The 19,481-nt window shown below is 40.4% G+C and overlaps 2 protein-coding genes and 1 long non-coding RNA gene across 3 annotated transcripts in view; 1 reads left to right on the top strand and 2 right to left on the bottom strand.

Annotated features, from left to right (window-relative positions):
- Positions 1–109, bottom strand: part of NDUFAF7 (NADH dehydrogenase (ubiquinone) complex I, assembly factor 7) — a 6,455-nt gene extending 6,346 nt beyond the window's left edge. Inside the window, exon 1 of the mRNA XM_010581267.1 lies at positions 65–109. Coding sequence (XP_010579569.1) covers positions 65–109 — 45 coding nt within the window. The remainder of the gene's footprint in view (positions 1–64) is intronic.
- Positions 110–134: 25 nt separating this feature from the next.
- Positions 135–17,310, top strand: CEBPZ (CCAAT/enhancer binding protein (C/EBP), zeta). The gene is made up of 16 exons (XM_010581241.1): positions 135–298; positions 452–1,974; positions 3,025–3,256; positions 3,822–3,996; positions 4,627–4,715; positions 5,177–5,230; positions 5,929–6,031; positions 7,188–7,256; positions 9,629–9,695; positions 11,095–11,195; positions 12,691–12,751; positions 13,863–14,071; positions 15,113–15,196; positions 15,688–15,749; positions 15,834–15,915; positions 16,771–17,310. The coding sequence occupies exons 1-16, from the start codon at positions 137–139 to the stop codon at positions 16,908–16,910; spliced, it is 3,213 nt and encodes a 1,070-aa protein (XP_010579543.1). The 5' UTR covers positions 135–136; the 3' UTR covers positions 16,911–17,310.
- Positions 16,625–19,035, bottom strand: LOC104840352. Its single transcript, XR_775258.1, has 4 exons — positions 18,930–19,035; positions 17,337–17,381; positions 16,987–17,070; positions 16,625–16,871 (listed from the first exon to the last, which is right to left on the bottom strand). It is a non-coding gene; the product is annotated as an uncharacterized LOC104840352 (long non-coding RNA).
- Positions 19,036–19,481: the final 446 nt, after the last annotated feature.

Raw genomic sequence — 19,481 nt, 5'->3', positions numbered from 1 at the left:
CGAGACGCTCCCCGCCGCCCCTCCGGCGAGGCCCGCCCGCGCCCCGCGCTCCCCCATGCAGGACCTGCGCTCCCGCCGTCCGGCGGGGCCGGAAGCGCGCGCCGCGCATGCGCGCAGGGGGCTCCGGCGGGCGGCGATGGCGGCGCTGTGGGACTTCGGCGTGAGGGACCCGAAGGAGGCGGGCGGCGACAGCGGCGAGGAGGAGGAGGAGGAGGAGGCGGCGGCCGATGAAGAAGGAGAAGATGGAGATGCCGAAGGGTTCACGCTGGACGAGGTGCTGCGCCTCGGCGGCACCAAGGTAAAGGGGGGTGGGGCGGAGCGGGAGCACGTGGCGGCCGGCCCCCCCCGCCCCGGGCCGGGCCCCTGTGGGGCGCGAGGCGGGGGGGAGCCGTCGGGAGCGCGCGGCCTCGCGCCGGGGCCGCCTGTAACGGCCGCGCGGTGCCGCCCGCAGCAAGACTACCTGATGCTGTGCGCCGTGGACGAGGCGGAGGAGCTGGTGGACGGCGGCAAGAAGGACGCGATCGACGACCTGAAGGAAGGGGAGCTGGAGGCGTTCGTCAGCTCCCTGGGGCTCGGCAAGTACGCGGAAAGTTGCCTGGTGGTGGAGGGGGAGGAGGACGACGGCGGCAGCAGCAGCGAGGAGAAGGAGAAGCCCCCAAAGAAAGAGAAAAGCAAGAAGGAAACTAACCCTCCTTCGTTAGAAGGGAAAAAAGAAAAAAAGGGCAGGGAAAAGGCAAGCGGTGTGAAAGACAGCAAGAAGCAGCACGCTGGCGGTGACCAGGACCAGCACCTTTCGGCAAAGAGAGAGGGACTGGAAGAAGATTTTGAATTCCACGCTAGGCAAGTGATACTGATCAAACCAGGGGGTAAATGGTATGATCTAGAATACACCAACGAATTCTCTTCGGAGACACAAAAGCAGACGCTTCTGACCAAATATAAGGCCTTGGCCCAAAAGCTGTACCAACATGAGACAGACCTGTACAAGAACAAGACAGATTATCAGAAGGGGGCCTCTTCGGCGTGGATGAAAACTGTTGTGTCGTCGGGTACCTTGGCTGACAGGATGGCAGCGATGACCCTTCTCATTCAGGACAGCGCTGTCCACAGTCTCCAGTTTGTTGAGAACTTGCTAAACCTCATAAAGAAAAAGGGCAGCAGGCATCAGAGCCTCATGGCTTTGGATACTTTCAAGGAGCTTCTTATTTCAGATCTCTTACCAAACAATCGAAAATTATGGTCTTTCTCGCAGCGACCATTTAACAACATAGAGAAGATGTCGAGTGGCAACAGGGATTCAAGAGACAGACGGTTGGTACTGTGGTACTTTGAGCATCACCTGAAACTGCAGGTGGCAGAGTTTGTGCAAGCGTTAGAAACACTGGGTCATGATTCTCTGACAGCAACAAAATCCCGAGCACTGGCAGTTGCCCACGAGCTTCTCTGTAACAAGCCTGAGCAGGAGAAAGTTCTGCTTGTTCAGCTTGTAAATAAACTGGGAGATCCTCAGAACAAAATTGCCACCAAAGCCTCCTACCTTTTAGAGACATTACTTCATAAGCATCCAAATATGAAGGGAGTAGTGTGCAGTGAGGTGGAGAGGCTTCTGTACCGGTCAAACATTAATGTGAAAACTCAATATTACGCCATTTGCTTTCTAAATCAGATAGTCCTCAGTCACGAAGAAAGTGCATTAGCTAACAAGCTGATAACTTTGTACTTCTGCTTTTTTCGGAACTGCATTAAGAAAAAAGACATTGAATCCAAAATGCTCAGCGCTCTTCTTTGCGGGGTAAACAGGGCTTACCCTTATGCTGAGACTGGTGATGAGAAAGTGAAAGAACAAATGGACACGCTGTTTAAAGTTCTGCATCTTGTGAACTTCGGTACCAGTGTCCAGGCCCTGATGTTGCTGTTTCAAGTAATGGACTCTCAGCAGACTGTATCGGATAGGTACTATGCAGCATTATACAAGTAAGAGACAGGTTTGCATTTTCTGTATAAATTTCATTTTATGAGGTAGTCACCATTAATTTAAAATTGTAGAGACACTTATTTTGCTTTTAAGATCTTGCGAGTTTTGTATCTCATTGACTAAAAATTTCTGATGTTTTCTATGAGCTAGAAGAAAATGCATGGGATTTCTTTGACTTAACTCAGGGATAAAACAAATGGTAGTGATAGGTCCTGAGAACACAACATAGGCATTTCATCCTTTGCGCTGTTTTCTGGTCGCATGTTTTAATTCCAGATATTATTTGAAACTAATAGATAACTACTTCTGAAATCACTTTTACAGGTACTTTTACATTACCTAGTCATATAATAGCCTAAAATCTTGTTTCCTTTTTTTCATATGGGGTGCGGGGAGATACTCTGTTAACAAATTCTTTAGATTATTTAATTTGTATAGCTGGAAATCCTTATGTTATAAAAGTTTCTCTTTTTAGTCCCAGCTGATGGTTTAGACTCTTTGTAGGATCCTTAACAGGCTTCTGTTTAGTTGACCAAGGGGAATTTCCTGATTTTCAAAAAGGGGACTCAAGTTCCCCCAGGATGTGCAATGTATTTAGGGGCCTTACTGTGCCTGGCAGTCTGGAAAAAAGTGGAGTAGAAAATGAACTTGCCAACACATATGTCTGGTCTGATTTCGAAGCATGCAGATGCTAACCATTTTCTTTCTATTTTTTTCAACATCTGAATAAATCAGATTAGTTTCTTTGAATATCTCAAATTTTGAAACTGTTTTCAGTTGAACTCAATTTCTTTATATTTTCTTACAGTTTTTTTTTGTTTACTGGTACAGGTGGTTTTTTTAACCTTCAGTGTCTCATATATGTCTAGAAATATTACACAGCTGTTGACAGCTCAGGGTTGATCATAATGGTTTTGAGTATTGGGGAACAAGCTGTCACTGGTCTTTTAGATGGCACTCTGAAAAAAGTAGATGATTGTTTTTAATAGCAATTATTCTCCTACGTGCATTATAACAATCAGCAATATTTTCTCCTGTGTGTTCTACAGGAAGCTTCTAGATCCTGCTTTAGCAACCTGCTCAAAGCCATCCATGTTTCTTAATCTTATCTATAAATCTCTGAAGGCAGATGTAGTGTTACGGCGTGTGAAGGCCTTCGTGAAGAGGTTACTTCAAGTCACTTGTGGACAAATGCCACCCTTCATTTGTGGAACCCTGTACCTTCTGTCTGAGCTTCTGAAAGTAAAACCAGAGTTAAGGGTCCAGTTACAGGATCATGTGGTATAAGATGATTTCTTTATCTCATTGTTTTTTTGATAAGAGCTGTTTTCATAAGCACCTTTCCCTAAACTGTTTATTAGTAACCTGAGAGTTTGCTGATACATTATGGGAGAAAGCACTTGAACAATTATAACTACATTAAAAATCTGCATAAATGAAGGTGTTTTAAGCATTCTAGTGGGTCTTATGGACTTCATTCATGGAGAGAGGATTATTTTTCTAAATGCTGTATAGGTAAGCAGGTGAACATTCTTCACCCAAAAGCTTTGTCAAAATGTGGCCTGTTTCTTTCTTCTGTCTGCAGTCTCTGAAGTATAGCTAGGCAGGACTGGATTTTTTTTTTTTTTCTTTCTTCAGGCAGGGAGGGACCATTACGCTTGTGTGATGTAAGCTGTAAAGTTCAATTTTAAGTCCTATATCAAGATCAAAAAACTGTATTGCTTAAACATTGGCTATCACTTGCTTACATTTTTGTAAGTGGCTTCTTAAGAACTATATGTGCATTTTTCTAATCAGAATAAAACTGGAAAGGAAAAGCTGTTTGCTAACATTTTTTGTTGTTTAGGAGTCGGATGATGAAGAGTGTTTTAAGGATCAAGAAGAGGCTGAAGAAGATGAGGAAAATTTCATGGATGCAGACAAAGAAGTAGAAAGTGAAGAGAGGAGCACAAGAGAAAATTCTGTTAAAACAAATGATGCAAATTCAACAGCCTCATGGGTGCATCATCTGAATATGGGAGGTAAATTAGTAAGAAAATACAGTTCATTTAACTTCTAACATACCGTAACCGTGATGTGTTGATCAAGACTTGTTGTAAAATTAAGTGATTGAAACATTATTTTAGTTTTTCGAATTGAAGTTTGATTCACAGCAATCGGTCAGAATAATTTTTTTTTAATCTGTTAACTCAGCAGTGATGAAGAGACTGTATGAATCTGCTAGCATATTTCATTTTATGCAGTTTATGCCTAAGCAATAAACAGGCTTGGGATTTTTTGCTTGCATGTTCAAATACCTTCAGAGCAATGTAGCCAAGGTTAAGATGTGTAACTGCTCATTCGCTTGTGAAGCTTGCTAGAACAATTCATCTAACTCTGAACCTGCTTCTAGTTTTACTCTTTCCTGAGGACCTTTTGGAACAGAGCAGGGGTTTTCAGGAGCTTCCTTGGAAGCACGTAGGAACTCAGCTGTGCACCTGATCATACACTGGGGAAGGACAGCTGAATGCTACTTACATGCTACTGAATGAATCTGTGGCCTGTCCAGCTAAGAATGGTGGACAGCGTTACTGTCATGGTGAAATGAAAATAATACTCTCATAATGTTGCCTGATAAAATTTAAGCTGTCTTCATCTCCTCTGCCCCTCAGGCAGGAAGAGTGGAGCTTTGTATGATCCTATGCACCGAAGTCCTTTATACTGTGGTGCTGAAAGTACAAGCCTTTGGGAACTGAAGAAGGTAAGGCATTCTTATGTTGCTGATTACTGTGTTTCTTAGTGTGGCCCTTGCATTGAGAGAAGACAATTAACTTGGTTATTCTTGGAGTAGCTACCTGAGTAACATAACAGAAAGGTTAAATTACACATTGTTCAGCTTTAAGCTTGTATATGTTGCATACAATGCTGATATTCCAGAGTAGGGAATAGGAGTTTTTAAGTGATGATTTGGACAATAATAATCTTTTTTGACTTTTGCATCTTAGCTTTGTATCACTAAAGCTTTTTAGTGTTGAATTAAATAAAATTTTAAGTGAAAATGTATTTAGTTAACACAAACAAAAGATTAGAACTTGAAGTTCTTCAGTTGTTCAAGGGCAGAGCACATCAGCCTTGCACTACTACATGCATCTGTGTGTTATTTGGTGAGTTACAGAGTAGTCTTATGACATAGTGGTTAAAGACATGATTCATATTTTTCAGCTTTCTGAACATTTTCATCCGTCCGTGGCGCTATTCGCAAAAACAATTCTAGAAGTAAGTGCTTTTACTAGTCTGTAGCTTTGAAGCTTGATTTTTATGTTAGCTGTCTTTTACCGTTTGAAAAAATACATTGTAAAGCCTCCTTGCACTCTGCAGGTAACTAGCAGCTCTGCAGCACTGTAACATACACTCAAAGGCAAAGTTTTTCTTGGAATTATAGTGTTTTGTCTAAAGGGGACTGCTCACAGAAGTAACTTAACTTGGTAGGAATGTGTGTATTACATGATTCTTAATGCTTTTTTAGAGTTTTGGTCTATCTTTTTATTTAAAGTGGGTTTTTTATTTGGGGAACCCTGCTGTTGAAACAAATTTTTTTTTAATACTGTTGCGGTATTGTGCCAAAAATACTTAAACCTACACAAATATGTGTTTAAAATATTTATTTTCATTTGAGTATATGGTATCCAAATAATGCTGAGTATTAGCTGCTATTAGCACAGTACATTGCAAGGCAGTTCATCACTGAAACAAAGTGAAGGACGTGGTTTTTAGTTAAGAAAATACTGCAGTTCCAAAAATAACAATCTGTATGCGAGTGTATTAAACTGGTCAGGCTTATGTGATGAAGTATCCCCAAGTCTTTATCTTTTTAAAGTGTGGTTTAATGTTGTTCTTGGACAGTTTGAGTCCTCTGTGTTTAGTTGCTGTCTTTCTAAAATGAAGACCTTAATGACTTTTGGCTTTTCTTGCAGGGAAATCACATTCAGTACTCCGGTGACCCTTTGCAGGATTTCACATTAATGAGGTTCTTGGACCGCTTTGTGTACAGAAATCCCAAACTCCATAAAGGCAAAGGTACGAACTTCTCTGTATGGATTAGCATATGATCTTGGTTATTGATGGTGACCGAACTCTTTTTCTCTTGGATTGCCAAGTAACCCTTTGTGTTTGTCAAGTATTCGAGGTGCATGTGCTGTAACAGAGGAATGGGGTCAGTCTTCAGGGCTGCATAAGAGATGTCTGCAACTTAGAACCAGCTAACAATCACATACTGCTGCCTCTCACATCCACAGTGCAGAAATTGCTAACCTAGCCAGAATAAGCAAAGTGATAGGAGAATGTAAAGACTACAGAATGATTGAGGTTGGAAGGGACCTCTGGAGGTCATCTGCTCAAGTAGGGCCATGTAGAGCAGGCTGCCCAGGCTGTTCAGATGGCTTTTGAATGTCTCCAAGAATGGAGACTCCACTGCCTTTCTGAGCAACCTGTGCCAGTGCAGTCACCCTCACAGTGAAAAAGTGTTTCCTGGTGTTCAGATGGAGCCTCCTGTGTTTCAGTTTGCACCCATCACCTCTTGCCCTCTCATGGGCACCACTGGAAAGTGCTGCTTTACCCCTGCCCTTCAGGTATATTTATATGCGTTGATGAGATCCACCCTGAGCCTTCTCTTCTCCAGGCTGAGCAGTCTTGGCTCTCCCAGCCCTTCTTCATAGAAGAGGTGCTCCAATCCCCTCTAACCATCTTTGTGGCCCTTTGCTGCACTCTCTCCAGTAGCTCCATGTTTCTCTTATGAGACTGGGGAGCCCAGACCTGGACACAGCACTTCAGGTGTAGCCTCACCAGTGCTGAACAGAGGAAGGATCACCTCCCTCCACCTGCTGGCAACGCTCCTCCTGATGCAGCCCAGGATACCGTCAGCTGCCTTTGCCGCAAGGGCACATTGCTGGCTCAGGGTCAACTTGATGTTCCCCAGGACACCCCGGGCCTTTTCTGCGAAGCTGCTTTCTGGCTGGGCAGCCCCCAGCATATACTGGTACATGGGGTTGTTCCTACCCAGGTGCAGGACTTCGCACTTCCCCTTGTTGAGCTGCATGAGGTTCCTGTCGGCCCGTTTCTCCAGCCTCAAGGTCCTTATGGATGGCAGCAAAACCCTCTGGTGTATCAGCCACTCTTCACAGTTCTGCATCAATAGTAATAAGGTGATTTGTTTCTGATTTATGTTCTGCTACAGAAAACACCAGCAGTGTGGTAATGCAGCCGAAGAAGAAGCAGTTTATGAAAGATACGCAGAATCTTGCAGGTAAGCCAGCCCCTTTTCGGTTAAGATTATGATGGCTAAAGAATTCTTGGCTGGTTGTTGTAGACATGTCATCTGCGCTGTTTATGCTATTTCTGTTAGCAATAAAAGAAAGTCCTATCCATCAGGAGTGCAGTGGTGGTGCCTGATGCTCAGGATCAGGTCTAATCTTCTTGTAAGGGTGCATGGAATCTCCACAGCTGAAACTTTGGATCCATTGAATCATTTTAAGAACAAATGACATAAAGTCAGTTACCTCAACTGTTCTTCTTGAATAGGAAAATGCTTTATCTTCTACTGTAGCACTTGGCTTTACAGACCAAATTTTTTTTAAGACCTTTCTTTTCTCTGTGTTTTTACCCTCTAATTGTCAATTACTTTCTATTGTAGTAATTCCTTTTTCTTAGGCAATGCATGATGAAGATCAGACCTTTTGTTTAGCCATCCCATTAAGAAATGTATTAACGCCAAAGGGCAGAGCTACTGAAAGCTGCATGCCTTGTTTTCTATGCTGTTTTTGCTATGACCTGCATATGCTTCCTATACCTTCTCTTATGCTAAGTTATCTTTTCCCTGCATCCCCCTATAAGGAAATAAAACCCCTGGGGAAAAAAGTAGATTTGCAATCTTGTATAAAAAGTTTAGAAAGTTGTTACAAATTTTTCTTGTAGCTGGCAATGTGACTCCTTAGGGGGGAAAAAAGGCTAAAAAAAGCCCTAGAATTTATTCCAGCTAATGATATTTCTAGTTAGAAAAGCAATCTGTTAGGGTACTAACCTCAGAGGGACTTGAATTTATAAAATACTAACTAAATTTTCTGCTCACAAACATGCCATTCTTGTCTGGCATCCTAGTTTTATGAATAATGATTTTTAAGTTCTTAAAAATATCTAAAATTGTATAAAAATCTTTAAAACAGATGCTGATCTAGCAGTAGTTAATATATTAATATTGTGTAGTTAGTGTTTTTATTTTTTTCCAAGTTATCATGTAACTACTTCTATTACGGTTATTATGATTGAAAAATGACTTAAAATCTTCAGAAAATGGATTTATATAATGACTTAAATCACATTAAGCTCTTTCATTAAATGATATGGATTACTCCATACAATGCCACAGCTGCAGCTATTGTTAGGATTAGTGTAAGGTATCTTTGGCACTGTTATTTTGCTAAGAGTCTTCCTGCCTCCAGAAAGAGGCTGCCTTTTGTCTAGTCCCACTGTTTCCAATGATTAAGGGCAGGATTTGGTGTAAGAACCAGGGTAAACCATCAGTAAAGCATGCTGCTTGAGGACAGAAGAGGTACCATATTCTGTGGTAGAATCCCTGTAACATTCTCAGGGATGTGCTTTCCTCTAACTTTGGGTCTGCTGTGTTGCACAGAGGTTTTACTTATACAGATTAGCTGATGTGCCTTTACTGATGGTGGTTTTATGGCTATCAAAGCTTAAAGTAGGAATTTTTACCTAGAATGCATTTGAAGGTACAGTTTGTTGCATTCTTTAGTTTATTCTGAGTTGAAGGAGCAGACTGAACATTTAGAACTGGAATTGAGGAAGTTAAGTGTTCTACAAATGAAGCATTCAATATAAAAAATACGGATATATTGATACAGATACAAAAATCCACACTTGTTGCATGTAGCTGGGCTCTGCTGAGGCTTAGAGAACTGAGCTTGCAAATCCTCTGGTACCTTCTACTGTTCCTCTGAAGAGTCCTTCTGTGAGTATGCTGATCTGGTTTCAGAAACTGGTACCCTTGTCACTTAGAAAATACTATAGTTGTGCCCACTGAGGTGGAGAAGAGAAGGAAGGGGAATGTATGAGGGTAAAAAGCTTCTCCACAGGGAACCTGATCAATACCCTAGTCAATCTGCTGTTGCAGAGTGTGATATTTTGCCTCATTTCCTTAGAAATGGAGGCAGGGTGAGGCTCGATCCCTTTTTCAACATGCTCAGCTGGTGTATGTTCGTGCCTTGCAGCTGCTGCTGAGTGTTTGTCCTACTGCCCAGAGTGCTGGGCAGAAGCAGTTTCAGTATTTTAGTGCATGACAGCAAGCTTATCTTATTTCCGACCTTTTTTTTTTTTTTAAATACACATTCCTGCTGTAGGTGATTGCAAAACCTCCCTTGCTGGTATATAGATTAGAAGCTGACCAGGGCAATGCCTCTTGAGTTTTTCCATGGGGCCTGCTCACATCTAAGTATCAGTATATACACTGAGAACTGTTGGTTTGAAGAAGTTTTGAGATGAGCTCCACTTTATTTAATGGGTGACACTGGGTATCTGTGTACTTCTGTCTGTGCGTGCTGTCTAACCTTTTAAAAGAATAACAATCATTTCAACTTGAGGTAAAATGAGTTCTTTTTGCAGTCAACAGTAAGGAATTCCGTGCCAAAGATGAAAGCAAAATCCCAGTGGATGAAGTGTTTTTTCACAGGTAATGAAATACTTGTGAACATTCATTTTAAAGTGTTATTTTTTAATGCAATGTCATCAAAACCCAGTACATTTCATAAGTATTCGCTGGTATTCCAAGTGTTTGCAAAATTTGATTAATTTGAGTGACTTGTGATCATAGTACTTTCCTTAGAACAGAATTTCAACATTTGTCTAAAGTGCTTAAGAAAGAATATCACTTATGAACAAAGGCAATCAGTGCTTGTAGTCTACAATCAAGTAAGTTGACATTATAATAAAGAGGCCTTGAACAATGGGTAATGATTAATGTCTTGTGGGTTGTAATTCTTATGCATTAGAAATATATTTAGAAAAAAAATGGAATATACCTTGCTTATGTTATTAGCATCAAAGCTTATTAGAATGGAACAGTGGAAAAAAAGTCAGGGGAGCTAGGTTTCTCTGTATTTCTTATTTTACTATTCATAATTCTTTCCCTTTAGTTGGCTTTCCTTTCAGATTATGATATAAAAATGCAGCTGTAATACCAAAATTGTAGTAGCACACATTTGGCAAAGATTTGTTATTGTCAAATCAAAATATTGGTTACCTGGGAGTGTCTCCTTAGGAGATCAGTGTTCATTTATTTTGTTTAATTCACTTTGGTTGTTTTTGTTTAATATATGCATTGCTGTAGGGGCTTTTAAAATTTTTTGAAGTATCAGGTTAATGGAACTTATTAATTTTAATTAATTGATATTGTAATATTGATTAATTAATAAATAAAATGGTAGTATTAATTTTGAGATTAAAGCAGCTTAAAACCATGCCCCTGTCTGAAAAGTTAACAGTGTTGTTACATTGAAGATGACTGAAACTGAGATTACACATTTAAAGTCTGCCATATGAAGTGCTGTACTGTTTTGCTCTTGTATATGATCAAATTTGCCTTCTGTGTTTGGTGGTTCTTTAATATGAAATGAGGGAGAGAAGGTGGTTTAAAATGGCTGACAGAAGGTAAAACTAAGCACAGAAAAGAAGAGGGCTACAGGGGAAAACTTAACAGAACTGAACGAGTGAAATCTTTTTTTTTTTTTTTTTTTTCCCTCAGATTCAAATTGAACTTGATCCTTTCTTCCTTATCAGTATAAGGCAGATTTTCACATCTTTCTTGTGCCCTTTTATAATTTCACTATGTTCAAAATAATTTCTGGCACCTTTGACTGAGAAATTTCTGTTTTAAATCTTAAGAGTGGTGGATTACTCTTTGAAAAACAAAGGAAATACAAATCTCTGACTTGGGATGTGTTTGAAACCATTACGTACAATTTTCAACCGGCAAAATACACATGAAACAATCTGCAGGTTGTTTTTTTAAAAAACTTACTGTAAAGATCATCACTTGTAATTTTGTGTTTGAGAGCAATATATTATTTCAGATTTTATTCAAAGTTCGATAAGAGGAGAGAGAAGCAAAAGCGTCAGGATGATGAAGAAAGTGTGGAAGATGTAGATGATGATGAATTTGAAAGAGCATTGGGTAAGGTTGTGTTTTTCCTTGCAGTAACTATCCTAATATTTCCTGCTTCTGCAAATCATTAATTTATGCATTTTATAGTTTATATTGTATAAAAGAGCCAGATACAGGAATATGGAAGTGGAAGAAAACTGGCTTTCCAGTTCCCATTCTATGCTACTACAGCCAGCACTTCATGCTATCCATCACATAAGCCAACTGGATGGCCATCTTGTAAAAGGGGTCTTGGTCTTGCTGCTCCAGTAGCGTTCAGCTTGTTGGAATGGTTGGGAGTTGTCTGATTTTGCACATAAGCTCGTGAGTGGCAGTTCATGCTTTTTTATTCTTTTCCTAATGTAGTCGGAGAGTTAAATAACTTTTTCTAACAGCATGTAACATTTCCTTCTATGCTTTCTTTACTGCTTGGCCTTTTTCAATCTTCCTTACAGTTTCTCTCATCGTTCCTAACATCTTCCATGAGGTTATTTGTTCAGTCAGGTCCTTGGCAAACCCTTGCAGTAGTCTTAGCAATTCCTGTGGCATGTACTTTGTTTGCTTTGGAATTAGTCTATGATTTGTTCCAGAATCTAAATTTGTTAGTGTACCATAAAATATAGATTATTTTATTATTTCATATTTTACTTATACAGTAATATGTGTATTTGAAGAAAAAAAAAAAATCCTTAGCTCTCCATAACTGTTCTGTACAATATTTTTGGAGAATTCTGAACTCCCTTAGCAGGATTCTTCCTTAGTGATTCAATTAGTATGGTCTTACTTAGGACAAGAATCCATTACTAATTGTGTTTGTTGTTTTATTGTTAGTATCTGTAATAGGTTGACTGTTTCTGAGAATTTGCTTCATAAATTCAGAAGCTTAAATTTAGGACCCTCTAATGTTAGCGTTTACTCTTTGAAACAGAACAGTTGTAATTTTTCAGATTTTATTTTTACCAGCTATTTCATATAGCAGTTTGTTCCTAAGTGAATCCAATGACAGGAGCTTTCATCCTCTAGTCTGCTTCCTCTTCTGTCAAAAATTATAATGAATACTTCTAATCTGCAAATTAACATACAGATTAGCTGGCAGGACACTTGCTTGAGGTATCTTAATTGAGTCTTTGTTCTATCTGACTTGGAGCAATTGTTTGAGACTTGTGATATCCCACCTGCCCACTAAATTTGAATCACTGGGCATTGTGTGTCCATTTATGTCTGTCTGCTTCCCACATCATGTAGTTCTGGCCAGAAATTACATCCTGAATAAAAGAAAACTTTCATTATTTTTCAAAGAAAAATATTTTTTCAGAAAAAGTCCAGTTAGCTTTAGGTAACTGTTTTGTGGAGTATTTGTCTATAGGAGTATAAACCCTTTGGTATCAGGGCCCTTTGTTACTGATGCAGATCATATAAACTGTTCAGGAGAATGATACCTAAAAATAATATATTTTGCAATGACTTCATATTTCTTTGTTTGACTTTGTTTTGTAGTAATAAACATTTTTTTTTTTCCCCCTAGATACATTTGAAGCTGTTGATAATGCCATTGATGTTGGTGAGGATGACCTTGATTTTGCTGGGTAAGACTTTAAATTGGTTCTTCATCTCTTGTTTTAATACCTATGTAGAGTTTTACACTGCAAAATTGTATAGAACTTTCTCAAAGAAAAAGACTCAAAATATGACCTTGCAAAAAGGCAATAGTAGTTGAATGCTGGGTAATGCTGCTTTTCTGGATGTCCCATAATGGAGCATCGTGATCCTTTGGTGCTTATAGTCTGCTGGCTTGACACGGGAGACCTGTAGTATTTTATTTATACAGTGCAGTGACCCAGTAAGCAAGGTAAAATCTTACTTGTTTTTCATTGTCTGAGGTTTCTGTTTGAGAATTACCAAGCACAAAGTAAGCAGAATGCGGCATGATGGTACTGCTGCTTTAAGGACTGGCTGTAACTGGACCTAACGCAGTAAATAAGCTTTGTGGAATCCAGAATTGCCGAGCTCAGTTCTCAGGAAGTCAGCAGTTTCATTAATCATAGAATCATTTATGTTGGAAAAGACTTAAGATCGAGTCTAACTGTGAGTGATTAAATAGCCTGTTTTTTACTGAAAGTATCTGCAATACAGCTTTCGAATCAGCACAGAAACTTTTTTCTAGAGGTGAAAGGAGAAATAAAGCTTAAACTTCTAGTGAAACCTGAACGTTTTTGTGATCATCTGATGTAAGTAAAAAATAGCGGAGGAGAGAAAAAACAAGTAACCATCTAGTACATGAAGAACCACGTTTCCTTTCTTAAGGAAAAAAAAAAAAAGTCTTATTTCTTCATTTAGTAGAGTTGCTAGGGATACCAGCAGTTTGTGTGTTTTACAGAAAAGACTTTCTGAAAAGGAGCAAAGGCATGTAGGAGATAAAATACGGAAGCAGAAGATGTCTTGTTAATTTCAGAATAGGATTTTCTCCAGAACTTCTTGAAATGGTTGACTTTATTATTATAATACAGTTCCATATGCTGATGTTGAAAACATACCTGAGTGTATAATACATGTTTCTTTGGTCTCAACCTACATTTACAGTAGTTTGCAATGATGTCGAACTTTTCTAATATAGTGTTTGCTGGTAGACAGATGTTATCTGAATGCAAACAGTATTTTGCCACATGAAGTGCTAAGCTTTTACATATTTTTTTTTAGTAATATAAAAAAGAAAACCAAAGATGGTAAGAAAGGCCAAAGAAGCGAGGAATCCAGTGCTGACTGGGAGGATTCTGATGATGAAGATGAATTCAGTGATCTGGATGATGAGGAAGTCTCCTTAGGAAGTATGGAGGAAGACTTTGGAGAGGATATGGATGAAAAGGGAGGTGTATTTATGGATGTGTCTGATGATGAAAACAGCCTAGGTAAAGTACCATTTATTATCAAAAAATGACAAGAAAAAGCTTTAAAAATAGGTTATTTAATATGTAATTACATATATAAATTCAGATTTAGTTACCTATGTGGGAAGTTTGGCTTTTAAGTAGAGAAGTGACAACAAGTCCTTCTCTGGACAATGAAGTCTTAAGAAACATTTCCTGGCACAGTCTCTGAGGTGAGAGTGGGAATTAGGCATCTGGTTATAAAAACTTGCAAACAAGACATGTTTCTTTCATTCCAAAAACATTGGTGGTAACAAAAGTAGCTTTATACATAAATAACTGGCTACAGTAGGCAAAAATATTAAAAGATCTCAAAGAGAAAAATAAAAGAAAAATCTGGTACTTGGTAATTTTTTTACTTCTTTAGTCCTAGTTAATGTTGATTTTTTTACATGAGGAAACTTTTATTTAAGTTGCTGTCTCATTAAGTAACAGCTTACTCTTCTAATACAGCTATGTAACCACGTTTTTAATACCACTGTAATAATAACTGATTGTTGCACCTGCATGGTTTTATTATCTTTTCAACTGAAAAGCACAATTTACACAGTATACACTTTATGTGGCTGGAAAAGCACAGATAACAGAATATTTCAACTAATAGCTTAAGGTCACAGGAAGATGATTGAGGGTAGAGGAGGTAAACTATTCATATAGCTGTTGTTAACACATTAATCTTTCATGAGATTATTATTTCACCAAATGTACCAAGCAGACATTCAAGGTTTATGTAACACCTGCTTTTAGCCTTCATATTTTATGTATCATAGTGTCATATTTCATTCTTTTTTGGTGCTGTGGAAAAAAAGGATAGAGTGGCACACCACTGACCAATTTTTAATTGTCTGGGTTGAAGAAATCTCAGATTTGGTTGTGTGCTCTGTGTTTTACACTTTTTTAAAGTAAAGACTCAGACCTTATGACAAATATGCCTAAAAAAAAATTTTAGTCTCTGCTGTGCTTTAAATACATGTACATGGTGTGAAAATGAGGGATTGATGTATCTTTTTTTTTTCCTGTCAGACCCGAACAATGACAACCAATTGAAGTCTGTCAGTAAAAAGGGCAAGAGAAAGAAAGATATGAGTTTTGCGGGATCACTTGAAGGTAAGGAAACTGCCATGATTTCCATTTGAGAAGGCTTAATACAAATAGAGTCTGAAAAATTTTGGAATCAGAAGGTTTTAGTACAGTAGATTGTCTACGCTTTTGGATCTGGGTGCAGATTTGAATAAACCATAAACGAAAAGGAGGTCGTCCTCCAACCAGTGTGGCCTAATTCAGAGTGACAATCTGCTGTTGAAGGACTGGGAATCGAAGGAGGAACTTGGAAGGAAGGATGAAGTTGTACTGGCAGTTTGTGCATCTATTACTAACACCTGATGCACCAATTTGTGCTATTTCGTTCTTGGTTGGAAACTTTTTTTCCTTTTTTTTTTTCGGGGAGGTGGAGAATAAAGGTTTCTAGCACAGCTATTTTAGATGTTTTTAATTTTTATTTTTTTTAATTTATTTAATGAGACCATGGTAACACTTTGTTTTAGTGTCTTTGCAAACTTGAAATTCTGTCTCGTGAGAATAATACTTTTTGTTTGAAGGATCCAACCGAGGGAAGAAGAGAAAACTCAAAGATGCCAGTATACTGGCATCTGCAGAAGAGGTGAGTTTATCATGCTTAGCAAAAAGTGATCAAGCATTTTACCTGTTCTTTTGTAATAAAATACTAAAATTTCTCTCTTTAAAGTTTGGCTATCTGCTGGATGAAAATGCTGGGTCTAAGTTTGACAATATTGGAATGAATGCCATGGCCAATAGAGACAATGCAAGTAAGTACATGCTATGAATAGCAAGATACTTGTAATGTTGTTTTGCTTCTTTCTCTTCAGATTCTGTACTTAAAAAGATGTAACTTAAAGAAAAAAAGTCTTTTCAGTCTTTTTTAGAACTGAAATTACACACACAGTCAGAAATCACACAGTAGGGACAGTAGCTCAATGTCAGTAAGACATGACTTACTTTCTTCAGTTACAAGAGATGCCCAGTGCTAGTATTAACTGTGACTACTGGAGTGAATAAGGCTTCAGAAAAGAGGAAGAGGCTATCATAAGGCCCTTTCACACTGTAAATAAGGATGGGCAGTACTGTCGAGCACTTGTGTGAATTTTGCTCTGATCAAGAGTGTCCTGGATTCTTATGAAGGGAAGGCGTAAGGCATGGCTGTCTTTATCTACCTACCAGAGTATTTCCTTGCAGTATCGGTGAAGCAAAAGTAGTTTCCCAGGAAACTAATCTAATGAATTAAATGTGTGTGTACTGATAGAATAATCAGTCCAGTCCTTTGTACAGCTTTTACAGGTCTTGCTGGTGTCACTTGAAAAATTGTTAGTAACAGTACTCAAACGCTGTGTACTCCTAACAGAAGCATGTCTAGTATTAGTAAAATACAAAGCAAGGGCAAGAGCAGTCTTAAACTCTGAGATTCTGAGATGGTAGGGTACGTCTTGTGAAATGAAAAACCCAAAACTTTCTCTGGTGTCAAAAAAAATTGGCAGCTTGGACTTTATTAATATTTATAAATACAGTAGCCAAGTTTTAACTTTTACATGATTCATCTGTATTCCACATCACGGTCAGAGGTATCCATCGGTTCCTTATTTTTCACATTTCTTTTCCTCTTACAGATGTCAAACAGATCCAGTGGGAAATAGAGCGTGACAAGTGGCTTCACAACAGGGATGTGAAAAGCATCATCAAAAAGAAGAAACAGTTCAGGCACAGAGGGCTGAAAAATAAGTACAAAGGCAAGAAATCAAGAAGATGAACCGGACATTTTAATGTGGACATTTTTATAATAATTATTCTAAAATATTTTTTAAATTAATACGCATCTTTCTTACTTTAGTTCTTGCTGCTTAACCACATCATTTGGTCATTCTCCCTTATGCCATGAATTCCAGACCACTCATTGGATTTGTAATACACTGAAAAAATAGGAAAATCCATGTCAGCTGTAAGTTAGGCATGTCTGAAGGCGATACACTTTGTGGCTATTTTTGTTGGATGTATAGTCCTCCAGTTCTGAGGACTCCATCAAACAGTCTGATATTCCAACCACACCTATGCTTAACAGTAAACGCTTCTGCACTGTCTCCTGGGGTAAGTTTTAAGCAATAATAAAATCAGTTTTATACGTAAAATACAACAGAAGCTTCAGCTGTCCTTCTGAAGCCAACAACTACAAATCTACCTTCCAGAATTGATGGAAACCTCTTCTGCATTGTATATCTGAAGTCTGAAAAGAAAGACAAATCACAGTTACTTTACGCAACATATTTTAAGACAAATAATTAAATGCACTATTTTTATAACTAGATTAGTTTTACCTAAGTTTGTCTGAGCTCCTTAGTTACAGCCACCATTAAATAATGTGATCTGAATTTACTTTTTTTTTTTTTTTTTTAAAATTGTATCACAGACTGTATTCAGGTTACTCATATGTGCAGCCCTATCATCACAGTGTTTTCTGAGCTTCCTCACAATTGTGATAACCAAATGCAAGCTACAGATTCACAGGGAAGCTGAATGCCTCTCGTAGATGCATGTGCAAAGAAAACGTCCATGTTTCCTTACGCAGCTTTAGGTGTTCACTGAATCCTTCTGTGGGCCACTCTGGCAACCCAGTAGAAAAATCATGTAATGATAGCTTTATGTGATTTTAATGAGGAGGATCTTTTAATAGGAGGATATTATCAAAGCTAGTACTAGCACAAAGAAAGCGGTAAAAGCCTGATTCTGAGTGCACTGAGCTGTTGGATGTGCTTGCTGCACCTTACGGAACTACAGAACTACAGCTTAAGAAAATCTGCAAAGGCATGTAAGAACAAGGACCTAGAACTGAAAAGGGAGAAATGAGAAACCGTGAATGCCCAGCACCAAGTTACCAAGACAGGCTGATACATCTATTCTCCACATTTTGGTTATATATTTTTTTAATAAAAATGCAAAGAAAGATAGCTTAAGTATAACGGCCTGCCAGCATCTGAATCTGGGATAACAAATGCAAACCGACGTAGTGTAGGTGAAGTTCAGCTTGAATTTGGTGTAAGACCACACTACTGCTGAAGTGGGTGGGCTCGCACCCTCCCAGCCACAGCAGCAGCTGCCTTTTGGCTCACGCTGACTCTGGGGGTAGCAGGGCTGACCACCTTTTCCATCAAACTGGCACTGCACCCTGCAGAGTCCTGAATGCAAAATAAGGCCACGGCTGTGCAGAGCAAATCTTGCAGCAACTAAGCTGGTGCTTGGCTTATTTTTGTGATACCTAGGCACTGAGTCGTTAAGTCTGAGAGAATAGAGGGACTAATGCTAAATCATCTGGAAGGTGATGCTGGCTGCCTCGTGCCAGCCAGGTCTGTTGTCTGCCCGGGAAATGTCGAATCGCAGAGCCAGAGACACCTAGACACGAGCCAGGGGATTGCTTCAAGGGCTGAACGCCAGATGCTTGAAACTGGATCTGCAGACAGCCTCTCCTTTTTAGGTCCCTACTTGAGCCGGTGCCATTACTATTCAAACGCACAAGATTGAGCTTTGTTTCTGGTGGTCAGGTGCTGCCTTTCAACAGTTTCCCCAGTTTTTTGGTTTTACAAAACTAAAATAGCAGTCTGTCCTTGAGGATCCGCCTAACAAGCGACTACTGCGCACCCACGCTAATACAAGCCAAGCTACTGACCCCGACGCGGCAGGTTTTCTTAAGAAACCCACGCACGCAGCGTACGCGTACCCGGCGGCACGGGCAGCCATCCCTTCCCCCGGCGGGGTGTGACCCCCGGCCGCCCCGCACCTTGGCTGCGGTCCATGGCGCGGTAGAGCAGGAGGGCGCCGAGCAGCCCCGCCGCCTCCAGGAGCAGCAGCCCCTTCACGACGCGCCGCGCCATCACCGCCGCCGGGGCTCGGCGCCCTTCCGTTACCGCCGGTAACGGCTGCGCATGCGCACTGCGCCCGCACCGCCCGCCGTTTGCGCACCTTTTCCGCACAGGCGGGCCGCGCGTGCGCAGTACTCCCTCTCGCGTCTGCCGGGGCCCGTAATGGCGGACCCCGCGCCGACGCCGGTGCTCGGGGTTCCTGCGGAGGCGCCAACCTGCGGCCCGGCCGCAGGCAGACGGAGGCGGAGGCGGAGGCGCGTCTCGGCAAGCCGCGGCTCCCCCCCGGCTCCGCCGCTGCCTGGGCAGGCCCAAGCGGGGCCGCTGGTTAGCACAGTGGTGGCGTTGGGTGCAGGTGGCGATCCTTGGCCGCCGCTCGCCCTCGGCGGTCCCCTCTGGCTGCTGCCAGCCGGTCCGAGTCGCCACCACCTTTCCCAGCTGCCCAGGGGGACCCAGTGTCTTCGCCTCGCTGT

The sequence above is a fragment of the Haliaeetus leucocephalus genome, unplaced genomic scaffold, assembly GCF_000737465.1.
Source record: "Haliaeetus leucocephalus isolate CR32 unplaced genomic scaffold, Haliaeetus_leucocephalus-4.0 Scaffold752, whole genome shotgun sequence".
Taxonomy (NCBI): Eukaryota; Metazoa; Chordata; class Aves; order Accipitriformes; family Accipitridae; genus Haliaeetus; species Haliaeetus leucocephalus.
This window is presented reverse-complemented; position numbering and strand designations above follow the sequence as displayed.

Excerpts from the sequence above, each read along its gene's own strand:
- CEBPZ (XM_010581241.1), top strand. The coding sequence starts at position 137 with ATGGCGGCGCTGTGGGACTTCGGCGTGAGGGACCCGAAGGAGGCGGGC. Across the intron at positions 12,752-13,862 it reads GATGACCTTGATTTTGCTGG|TAATATAAAAAAGAAAACCA; the intron begins GTAAGACTTTAA and ends ATTTTTTTTTAG. Across the intron at positions 14,072-15,112 it reads TGATGATGAAAACAGCCTAG|ACCCGAACAATGACAACCAA; the intron begins GTAAAGTACCAT and ends TTTTCCTGTCAG.